The 12309-nt window shown below is 38.4% G+C and overlaps 1 protein-coding gene across 1 annotated transcript in view; it reads left to right on the top strand.

The window, feature by feature from the left end:
• The first annotated feature begins 676 nt into the window (after nucleotides 1–676).
• The window catches only part of LOC100721198 (cell cycle control protein 50A-like), a 30224-nt gene continuing 18591 nt past the window's right edge, over nucleotides 677–12309 (top strand). The window contains exon 1 of the mRNA XM_003478276.5: nucleotides 677–1093. Within this exon, the coding sequence (XP_003478324.1) occupies nucleotides 857–1093 (237 nt within the window). The 5' untranslated portion in view covers nucleotides 677–856. The remainder of the gene's footprint in view (nucleotides 1094–12309) is intronic.

Here is a 12309-nt window from a genome sequence, read left to right on the forward strand (position 1 = left end):
AGGACTGCAGAGAGTTATAAAGCAGCAAGCTGCAAGGGCAGGGTCAGGGCCTCAGGATCAGTTTGTCTCCATAAAAGGTATTTTGGTTTAGTTTTTAGGAACCAGGGAGGCAGATCAGGCAGTTACAGGAACCAGGGAGGCAGGGAGGAGATTACAAGGTGAGTATGTTGCAAGATTGCAATTTAAATGGCAATTACACAAGTTTTACAGGAACAGAACAAGTTGTCAAGGCACGTTGAATAATAAGTACAGCACATTTTGGGTTTCTCAGCTTATAACAACTGAAAGGCAAGACAGTAGTGCTAAGCAAGAAATGCTGATTCCTCGATGTAGAACAAAACGTGTCACTCAGGTCAATTTAAGTTTACCTTTGCACTAACTGCACTGGCCTCAAATAACCTTGCAGTGACCTTTGAGAAGTTCTGATTTGCTTCAGAGACAGCGTCAGAGTACAGTCTGTCCAGGGTCTAAGCCCCCAACATCGCTGACGTGTGCGGTTCTGGCCAGTGGGTCGCTCTTGCCCCCCACCCAACTTGGTCCTGACAACCCGGAAGCACCCACGACTCAGGCGCTGCGACTACGCATTTACTTTCGCGTCGCGCATGCGCTATCGCGGCCTTTAGGCGCGTCTTCCTTTTCTGTTGACTAAGTACCTTCCCTTTCTTTTCACTGCAGTCTTCTCTCTTTTTCCGGTCTCCCGCCCCTCGGAGGTCCAGCGGACTGCCGCTTCCGGCCATCCATGCCCCGCCCCTTCCGCCTCGCCGGTGGCGGCGGCCCCTGCCCCAGTCTCACCAGGGTCGGGGGCGGGTTCCTTGGGCAGAACACCTGAGCTTGTAGAGCCGCGCCCTGGGGTCCGATGGCGATGAACTGCAACCCCAAGGACGAGGTGGACGGCGGGCCTCCGTGCGCCCCTGGGGGCGCCGCGAAGACGCGGAGGCCGGACAACACGGCCTTCAAGCAGCAGCGGCTGCCCGCCTGGCAGCCCATCCTCACGGCGGGCACCGTGCTGCCGACGTTCTTCATCGTCGGCCTCATCTTCATCCCCATCGGCATCGGCATCTTCGTCACCTCTAACAACATCCGTGAGATCGAGGTGAGCGGCGGGCGGGGTCCCCTCCTCACCGGGTGACAGGCAGCGCCTTCCCTCTCCCAGGGCTTTTTCTGCTGCTCCAGTCTCTGCGCGGCACCCGCGTTTGTAAACTGCATTTCTCTTACTCGGGGTTTGAATAGTTGCAAACTAAATGAATGCAGTAGAAAGTAAGTCAGGTGGAGAATTCATTCAGTGGGCAGTTTGTATGCGTCCCTGGCCTCTGGGTGCTGTTCATTGAGATGAAGAGAAAGGGGTAAAAAATAAGTTATATCAAGATATAACTGGGAAGTAATCGACTGGTTGGGTGATCGTGTTACTACCTGTGTGGGTATTGACCCAGGACACAGCTGAACACGTTGGCCATGGTTGGAAAAGACCCAGAGTCACAGGACTGATGAAGCTTAGTGAAGTCGTGTGTTAGGAGGGCACATATTATATGACTAAGGTGTGCACCGTGCCTTTCAGTTTGAGCTAATTACGTGTTTTTAGGGCATAATACAGATTAAAGCTAGCTGGAAACTTCAGTTCTGGTTTTGCGTAGGCCTTGTTTATTAATGATTATGTCCCACATTCTCTGTATTTTTTTTTTTTTTTGGTCTTAGTTTTTAAACTTGTACAGGAGTCATTGACCACACGGAATAAGTTGTGCACTGTTTATTAAACATTTTACTAGTATTATTTTTACTAAACATTTTAATGATAGATGACAGGACAGAAGTACTTAGATTTTATTGGGGAAACATTTTGATTTCTGATGGAACTGAATCATGATATTTTTATCCAACTGCAGTGGTGAAATTGGATTGATGATACTGCAATGTAAATACTGTATGGTATTCAGTGTTAAACAAATCTTTAATCCTCTTTGTATTCATATCTGAGTGTTTTTATCTGCCGAAAGGCAAAGAACTGATCCCAAGTAATCTTGATTTCTGTTCTATAATATGCATTTATGTGTACAGTTTTTAATAAATATTTACCTAATGATATAATGGGATTCTCAGAATAATTTTATTTTTTAGCTAGGCAAGAAGGGGCACCTTTTTAAAAATTTAATTTACAGTGTTATCTCTCAAAGCAAAATTGACATTTTTAATTGTGCTTTCTTCAGTGTTAATAACAGTGGTAAGAATAGTATCTGCAGCCTAAGTAGGTTTTAAATCTTTCACTAAGAATTTTCAAAATAAGAACTAGAGAAAGTGACCTGTGTGTTTTTTAAGTAAGCTTATTTATTTATTCATCTGTACTGGTCTGCAAATGTAGTCCAAAACCAAAAATTTTTGGCTGTGTCATGTTAGGCCCTCAGAATATTTTGGATTTTGGTGTATTTTGAATTTCAAGACTTTCAGATTAGGGATGTTCAACTGTTTAAGTCTATGAAAATATTTCAAAATCTGAAAACGCCTTAAATCTGAAATGTAAACATTTTGGATACTCAATTTATACTCATCCACACTAGGATCATATGTTATTATCAGACTATACACGGACTCCAGCTGATATCATGGAGAGGTAGTTCAAGTTCTGGCTGAGCCACTTATGTTCAGATTCTTGGAAAATTAATATAATTTCTCTGAAGCTTGGTTTCTTCATCTCTAGAAAAAGTAAAGTAATGCATATCTTCTGAGATGTAAGAATTAGAAGCAATACAGATTAGTCACAGAGTTAAGCAGGAGATGAGAAAGGTTGAGCTTTGGCAATAAACTAGTTAAGAATACAGTATTAAAAAATTCAGATGAAAACTCAGGGCTCTTGAGTCCTCATTTTAAGCTTTCACTGTATGCTAAGGTGTTTACTGCAGTAATAGTAAAGAAGAAAGTAACATAAGAAATTTGAATCACTTTATTTAAACTTTTTAGGTGGTTAAGATTAAAATGGCAATAGTTGGGGATTTTGTGTTGATAAATATTTACTGAATTATGTGTAAAATTTTGAAAATACCAAGTATAATATGAAAATAAATATTTAACTTTCCTTAAAACTTTTGAGTTCTGAAGTAAAATAAGGTTCTTACACTAGCTAGCTGAGAAGTGGACATTTCTTAAACAATTCTCATGCATAAATCTAATTTCAAGTTACCTGAAAGATGTGCTGCATCTTGGCTGGTCCGAAGGGCTCTGAAGTTAATCAGTGGTTTGTGATCACAGGCATGGTTTTCAGTTGATTCTCTTCTTTGATGAATCAATAGACTCAGGCAGGTAGCCTGATCTCTAAAGTGCTGTTGGACTATTGAAATTCTGTGGCTTTTGACTTAAATGTGCCTTACAAAAAAATGGTGCATGTTCATGTTACATTGCCATTGAAACTAAAGGAAGTGAAAATTAGGAATAACTGAGAATTTTATACCGACATTGGCATACAGTTGTGCAGATCGAACCTAACATATGTAAATCAGATGTGTGTATGCATATATATATATATGTATATATATATGAAGGTTGAGTATTAAATATCTAAAATGTGGTGCCAAATTGGGTCTGGAGTTATCGGAAAAATCTAGGGGAGCTTTCCCAAAATATGCTTGTTTCTGCCTGTTCTTTATCTTTTTTCCCCTGTTGCTGGGGAATGAACCAGCATGTGTTATACCATAAGGCTATATCCTTAGGGTCTCTACTCTTTGTTTATCATTAGTTTAGAATAAAATATGTTGAAGGGTGTTTAAAAATATGGTGAATGGATAATAAGTTCTTGCTTGCATTGATGTCTGTGCTAAAAGTTGTTCACATATATTTAGTTTATTTCTCTTATTTTTGAAATTTTAAATCCTTGTTTTAATAGTTGAAATTATAAGAGCAAAGAAACTTACATCAAAATGCATAGCTTAAAGTGCTAAGATTAGATATCCACAGTTTCAGAGTATAACCAGTAGACTTTTCACATTCTCCCACAAATGTCATACTAAAAAATTACTGCACTTATCAAGTGCTTCAGAAAGGGCATAAAACAAACAAAAATGTGCTTTTGTATTTTAATGTTTATATTCAGTACCATGTTCCTCCTTTTAAGACTTATGTATTTGACTTGTTTAAACATTTTACAAATTAAGTAAAATGAAGCTTTTAGATATCTACACTTAACTTTATCATTCATAAGAAAATATTTTAAGTATTTAAATCTTTTAGTTCAGTATGAATATTTAATATTTTCATTTATTATTAGGAGCAGGGTACTAGTATTTCCTTTAATTTGGTGATGTAGGCATCAGGCACGTGTTTTCACTATATGATAATGGTTTTCCAGTCTAGGTCCCTAAATGAGGCTGGAATATGAAGCTAATTTGAAAAAGATAAGCCAGTGAAGTTTTTCTTGACTTTTGCCAAGGTTGCAGAGTGAAGTTATACAGTTTAGATTAATGTTTAGGAAGCTCAGGAGAGTGTTGTGTGCCTCTAATCCTAGCTACTTGAGGGAACTGAGCAGGAAGAGCCATTGAACTCAGAAGTTCAAAGCCATTCTGGGCCACATGGTGAGACCATGTCTCAAAATCCAAAAACTAAATTAATGCTTAGAATTGAATGAGAATGTTACTCATAGTGATATTCAGAATTTTGAAAGTGAATATTCATCTGTGTCAAATCACGATTTCCAAGGTATATTTTCTTGAGATCTTGGTGAGAGAAACACCCAACTTTCCTCTTTATATTATTCCATTTACTGTCCTCACTTGTTTATTCTGTATTTTTTTTTTAGTTTCTTTTTAAGAAGATTAAATTTCTTATCTGTGTTTAGTAATTTTTGTTTAGAGTCTTTGTTAAGAATCAAGGAAAAATACCTTTCAGAACCTGTTATAAAAAGATAAGGCACTTTTAAAAAATTTAATTTAATTAAATTTTGTGGCATTGGAATTGAGCCCAGGGCTTTCCCATTGAGTTACATCTCCAGCACCTTTTTTAAAAATTTTGAGACAGGGTCTCACCAAGTCACCAAGTTGTCCAGGCTGGGCTCAAACTTGTGATCCTCCTGCCTCTGCCTCCCAGAGTACTAGGAGTCTGAATAAGATTAGACATTTTAAAAATTGAGAAGTTAATACATTTTAAAAATTGAGAAATGCATGCCTTTAATTTAGAGTCCTAAATAAACATACAAATTTAGTGTTTGCTGTAAAAATGGCTGTGTTTAAGTTATGTTTTAATCCATTTTAAAAATTAAGAAGTTTGAGGATAAAATCATTTTGAATATGATTGTGAATATTCAGAATGATTATAGTGGGTTGGGGAGGTAGCTCAGTAGTATAGCACTTGCCTAGCAAGCTCAAGGCCCTTGGGTTTGATTCCTGGTACAAAAACAAAACAAATCAAAACAAGCCAAAGCCAAATGATTGCAGTTACTAAAAAGTGAATTTTGGAAATTGAAAGGTTTTCGGCATTAGTGTTTTTGTTTCTCAGGTAACTTTAGTGAAACTTTGGAAATTAAAAGATTTGTGGCATTAGTGTTTTTGTTTCTCAGATAACTAGTATTTAGAGCAAGTGATGGCAAAGTAATAGTGGCTTGCTTGAGTGCTTTGCATGGCCCAGGAGCTAGGAGTAGTTTTGCACATGATCTTTTGGAATCACGTTTGATGATAGAGAGTATCACCAATTACTCCAAATGTCATTTATCGACCCCTCAAAAACTGCATTCTCTATTTTATTTTACAGATAATAAAACCATACAAAATAAAACAATAAAGCCAATCAAAAACAAAACAATGAAAGTGATGAAGGACTTCAAAACAAGATAATAGGAAGTCAACAATGGCTACCATAATATATCTTGTTATCTTCAAAATAGCTGCTCATACTATCAGACATAGTAAAAATCAAACAAAACAAAACAAAACAAAATTAAACCAAACAAAACAAAACAATGAAAAGGATACAGGACTTTAAAACAAGATAATAGGAATTTAACAATAGATACCTTAATGTCTCTTGTTATCTTCAAAATAGCTGTCCAGACAATCAGACATAAGCATATAAAATTAACCAAATAATACAAGAACTGAGTTTCTTTGTTTCAGTTGTTATCTTTTCACAAATTTCAGATGGGTAACCTCTAATTTCTACTACATTTGTGTCTCCTGAATTTATCTTGTGTGGGCTGGAGGTTGGAGATTGTATTTTGCTCCTTCAACTTGACATTTTCGTGTGTTCCTCCTAATCAGCCCATTGCTGCATCATGGGCACTTCCTGTATTGGCTGTCACCCCTTAAGGTAGTTAGTGGATTGGCCTAACTAAGATCTGGGGGCCTAACTAGGATCTGGGCCTCCTGTAGAGCTGGAGAGGCACAGGACAGTGGTTTACTAGTGTGTGTGTGTGTGTGTGTGTGTGTGTGTGTGTGTGTGTCCCGGTGGTGACAGGGCTTCAGGGTATGACTCCTTTTATTGGCTGGTGCTGGGCAAACTCCGTTCTTTTTATGAGTAGACCTTTGCTACCTCCAAATTATAGACAACTATTATTATATTTCTAATTTCAGTAAAAATTAGTGTAAGGTCTTATGTAATTACTTACATAAAATCCTCAATCTTAGTCCTTGATCTGCAAAGCCTAAAGTACTTACTTTCAGAATTTATTTACAGAATTACATATTTATTTATAGAAAAGAAATGTCTTTCTTTAATTTAGAGTTTTAAATAAACATACTGGCAAATTTAACATTTGCTGCAAAAATGGCTGTGTTTAAGTTACATATTTTAATCCTCAGTAATCATTTCATCGAGGTGGAATGACCTCTAGTAATTGCTTGTGTTCTGCCATGCTTATAGATTTATAAGCTATAAAATACGTTAGCTAAGTTTAGCATTCATCTTGGCTCAGTAACATCATTCTTCATTTCTTTATTGCTGGTAAAAGTCAAGCAGCCTAAACACATTTGCTTTTGAAGTTTCTTTTAGTTTCCTGTCATCTTCATTAAAAGCTCTACAGGTCCTTTTTATGAAATAATCAGTTTATAGAGGATTCGTAAAGTACCATTTTAAACTTAATCTGATTAATTCTTCAAATGATTTATCTTATTACTCAGCATTTTGTTGAATGTCCTATATTGATTTCCTTTTAGATAAATTTACGTTCAGATTGGAAGCTTTCCAGTCCTCCTATAAAGTGTAAAATTACATGCCCTTCAAATTCCTCCTTTCTCACCACATTAAATTTAGAGTTGCATTTATTAGGAATAGCATGTAGTTTTAGAAATGCAGATTTGACATAGTGGGTCAGTTATAGTGGTAGTAAAACAAAGCTGATATGGTAACTCTTCACCAATCGACTTGTCTATTCCTGTTCTGTTTTTTCTTTTTCTTTTTGGTTTCTTCAGACAGTGTATCACTATGCAGTTGAGTCTGGCCTTGAACTCACTATGTAGCCCAGGCTGGCCTTCAACTCACAGCAATTTTCCTGCCTCCACCTCTTGAGTGCTGGGATTACAGGTGTGCACCACCATGCCCAACTGTCTATTTTTTTATTTGTTAGTTTTATGTTAAGGTTTCTGGACATGTGCAGTATAGAAACTTTATTGCTAGTATGGAGATCTCTTTAATAAGTTGCTTTTCAGTAAAGTACTTTGAGCAAGGCTAACTGTAATCCTTTTGTTTCTGCTCCAAGATCTGGCCATGTTTGTTATTTTGGGAGGGGAAGATGTAGTATAATTGGCCCAATACTTGAGTTTTCTATGAACATACCCTGGTATTGTTAATGTCACCAAGGTAATCTGGGTAATGGTTTACAAGTGTGTGATCCTGGTAATATCAAGCAAATCATCCAAGACAAATTGGATATTGACGTACCATAAGAAGGAATTATGTATCACCCTTAAACCTAGAGAAGAAATCCATAATTACAGTGTAAACATTAAGACAACATAGGGATTGACTTACAGCTAATATGTACTAGATGTAACAGCTATATCTTTGCTAATGGTAGAAAAGAATTCAACAAAATTTTATAGAGTTAACTAGCAAAAGATTAATAAAGCTTTACAGTTACATTATTAACAGTGTAGAGGGTTGGGAATGGTAGAATGTGAAAAAAAATTTAAAAACTTAAACTATATAATATGAGGAGAGAGATAAGAGGCAGAGGATCTTATTGGGGAGCAGGAAGATGAAGATAAGAGAAAAAACCGATAAGAAATGGAAGATAAAAGAAAAAAAGAGAGTAAAAACAGATGGAGAATAAAAGACAGAAAAAGTTAAAAGAAGAAGAAGTAAAGAGAAAAGATAAAGATAATAAAGGGATAAAGGAAAATGTCCCAAGTCCCAACAAGAAAGAGGAAAACACACACACACACACACACACACACTCATAAAATAAAGGAAAACAACCTTGGTGTTATTTTGAATACATGCTTTTCTCCTAGAATCTACAGTTTTTGATTAGTGCCCAAGTTAAGCTGTGACCTGCTCACACTGGTAGATAAAGAAGGCTGTCAGCCCTCACGTCTCTGCTGGATGCAGGCAGAAGCACACAGTAGGAGTAAGGTGACAACGCCAGGATTACAGGTTTCAAATCCAGAGCCACTCAGACTGAGCCTGTTTCTGTTAGTTGAAACCTTTATATAGTCTCTTTGCAGACTGCTGTCTGACTTCAGCTGTCTCCTGTGGTGTCTGTCACTCAGTCACTGTGGGGATGTTAGTGCAGGGATCCTGGAGGTAAAGCCATGTGAGTACTCCTGAGTCCGTTTCAGACCATCAGTCCTTCTCTAGGCATCTGACCAAGCACTTTCTTCACTGATGTTGTACATTTGGGCTGGAGTCGCTCACCAGCTGTTGCCTGTTGAAGGACCCCTTGGCAAACAGAATCCCTTGCCATCCAGCAGATCACAGCAACTGCTGTTCTGGTCCATTTGTCCCAGGGGCCCTCTGGGGTCCTCAGGATCCACTTTATCTCTGTAGGTTATTTCTCCCTTTCCTGTGAGCTGCGAGCCAGCAGACTGTTTCGTTCCTTCTCTATGTTGTGTTCTGTCTCTTCAGTTTCTCTGTAGCTTTTAGTTTTCCTGGCAGATCATTCCTGATGCGTAGATAACAACTTCTCTCTTTTTTTCTTCCCAAAGTTGTTATTTTCCAGTGTCTGGATTCTGAATCTCAGTGAGGTTGAGTTGTTGCTCGCTACTCTGCCGTTTTTCCACATCTTGCTTCTATATATATGCTTGTCATTAGTATTCTGTCTATTCTGTTTTGCTTGTGGTTCTTTATCTTTTTTCTATACTGTCATTATATTGTGAACTATACCTTGTGTACTTTTGACATTGAAAAACCATTGATTTGTTTTAAACCTCTGTTCCTTATTCCACTTAGTAACTCTTTTCTAAGATTAGAACTGAGAGACTGCAAACAGCTGTGTTCAATGATCCAAAAACATTAATATAGTCAGCTATTTAACATCCCTAAACACACTTGTTGTTATATCCGTTAGAGCTCTTTTTTTTCCCCTCCCTCTCTTTTTTATAACAAAATTTACACATTTTGGATTTTATTACTCCTTAGTTCTTATTACTTTTTTGGGGGGGAGAGAATAAAGTCAAATATGGCAAAACAAAGCTGTAAGTCAAAACCAAGGATAGACATAGCACATGATGTAGAACAGAGTACAAGGTCATCAACAATGGTTATCAACATTGTCTCTTGTTTCCTTAAAAGGAATTGTCCATCTCATTAGATATTATAAAGCCGGACAAAACAGTGGAGAACAAGACCAATAAAACTTAGGCATTGTGAACATTACAGGACTTCCAAAGGAGACAATAGTCAAACCAGAATGGGCATCTTTGTGAATCTTATTGCCTTCAAATTAGTTGCCTATACCTTCAAACTTGCTACTATCGCACAGAATGGAACAGAGTCTAATCAGTCAAAACAAGATCTTGGGAGTATTACAGGACTTCAGCATACATTTTGTTTTCTTGAAACCTACATGGTTGTTATTCTCAATACACCTTATTGCAATCTGGATGGTAGGTCAAGCCACTGTTAAATTTTAGCTAATAAAAGATACAGTGAGGTCAGGGGTGGTAGCTTACTCCTGTAATCCCAGCACTTGGGAGGTTGAGGCAGGAGGATTGTTGCAAGTTCAAGACCTGCTTGGGCTAACAGTGAGCCCAAGGCCAGCCTGAACCGCATAGTGAGATCCTGTTTCAAAAAGACCAAAAAAAAAGATACAATGAGTGTTTGATGGTAAAAGCTCATAAACGGTTATTTTTTCAAGGATTTCAATCAATATTGGGCATTTTCAATATATAAGAAAGACTGCCTCTTTGGGCATACTGGGTGATTGGAAAGTTGGAGACAATCTTCTATACTTTTTTCAGCAGAAGTTTTTCTTAGGGGACCTGAAATCTTTGGAAAGATGAGACAGACATGTAACAGGAAATCTAAGCTTTGCTGTGTTAAGTGGCACACACAGAATAACTGCAGTACAGTAGTTCAAAGAAAGACAAGATCACATATGCCTCTGTTGACCAAGAAAAGCCAAGAATTAGGAATATAGTTGGGATTTAAAGGGGAAGTAGTATGTCTAAAGGAGAAGTTTGAATACATTCCAAGAAGGAAAATTCATATGAGCAATGATTTAGTGGCAGGAAATCAAAAGGTGTATAAAGAAAACAAGAGGTAAAGAAAACAAGAGATTACTTGGTGACAGATTGTGGATAGTCGTGGTATTCAATAGCAAATGTATTAAAACCAGAAAAGTGATGTGACTGGTAGAATGTGTATTGGGTAGGACTGAGTTCACCAATGGATAATGAAGTTTTGGATTCTGCTGCATAATGTCTTGAGAGGATAATATGGAGACAATAGAGAGGCTGTGTCTTACTGAGTCTTCATGCCCTTCCTATCTGCTTCATGCCCTGATGTTCTCAGGGATTTGCTCTCATGTGAAAGGTTCAGGACAGAAGCCTAGAGTTCTGATTGCCATTTCTGGGTATTATGTAGAAGAATGAATGAAGAACAAGGGACTTAAAAGGAGGTTCTTGGAAGCTGCAACACCCCCCCCCCCACTACTTCTTAACAAGGCCACACTAGCTAGTGCAAGGCTTCAGTGGGACCTGACCTGACTCTCCTCGCCCCCAGTCAGCTTGCCTAGCAGAGAGGCATTACTCTGGGAAGAGAACTCAGCTTGGTGCCCAAGCGGTCATCAGCAAATGCCAGGTGCCGCGGCCAGCGCGGGGAAGGAGTCAGGCGAGAGACTGAAGACACAGGGAGACCAGTTGCTCAGGAGGCAAAAGGCGATTTATTGAAAGACTACAGAGTTTTTATAATGTTTCAAAACAAAGAGCAGTACAAGTCACTTCAGGACACTTTCTTGTGCACACAGCAAAGGTAAACATGCTCCTGGGCCCGTGAGAAACTTCTATGTTGTGCAGCCCAGGAGGTAAACATGTTCTTGGGCCCATGAGAAACTTCTATTGTTTATGTTATGAAGCTTTTCCCAGGTTAATATCAGCGCGATGCTTTGTCTAGAAGGCTGAGGTCACTATAGGATGAGGAACTGATTGAGGTCCAGCTTCAGTGTGTGGTTTCCCACACCCGTTCACTGCCGGACCCCTGGCTCCTGCTCCCAACAAGCAAACACAGGATGTCCTGAAGGAGATAAGATAGGACAAGGAATTTTGCAAGTTCTGGGGACTCCTGCAGATACCTAAAAATTTACAAGAACACTTCAAGGACCCTGCCCACTCTGATGCAAGGTGGCCAGAGAACTTTGACCACAGATTTTTATTAAAATCTTCACAGCTAATGTCCCCTGTCCTCTTTTCATCCCTATGCAAAGGGTGCACTTCTCTTTGTTCTGGAAGAAGGTCTTTTCTTTGCTTCTGTCTGACCGCACCCAGGCACAATAAATTCCATGCATGTTGCCTTTATTCAAGCCTGCTGTTCTCAGCTGGTTTCCTTCCACCTCCACCCCGAATGTTATAGCTAGAGCTTGGAAATTGTAGTTCTTAGTCCAGTACCAAGGTTTCCAGCTTGTAAGAAATTTTTATACTGTGGAGCAGAGGTAGCATGGACATTGTAGTGAGAGTTTTACCTTATGCTTCACTGCTTCACAAGAAAATAAACACTGGGATAGGATGGAAGATTTATCTGTGATAAAATGGTATGTCCACTGGAGAGCTAGATCTAGAGGGTATAAATAGAGTTAATAATGATACTTTTTTTTTTTTTTTTTTGGTACCAGAGATTGAATTTACAACTGGGGATTGAATTTACAACTGCAGGTTTATGCCACAGAGCTAAAATCCCCAGCCCAAT

This window comes from Cavia porcellus, unplaced genomic scaffold, assembly GCF_034190915.1.
Source record: "Cavia porcellus strain 051 isolate PalLab524CR breed Dunkin Hartley unplaced genomic scaffold, mCavPor4.1 scaffold_16, whole genome shotgun sequence".
In the NCBI taxonomy this organism is placed as follows: Eukaryota; Metazoa; Chordata; class Mammalia; order Rodentia; family Caviidae; genus Cavia; species Cavia porcellus.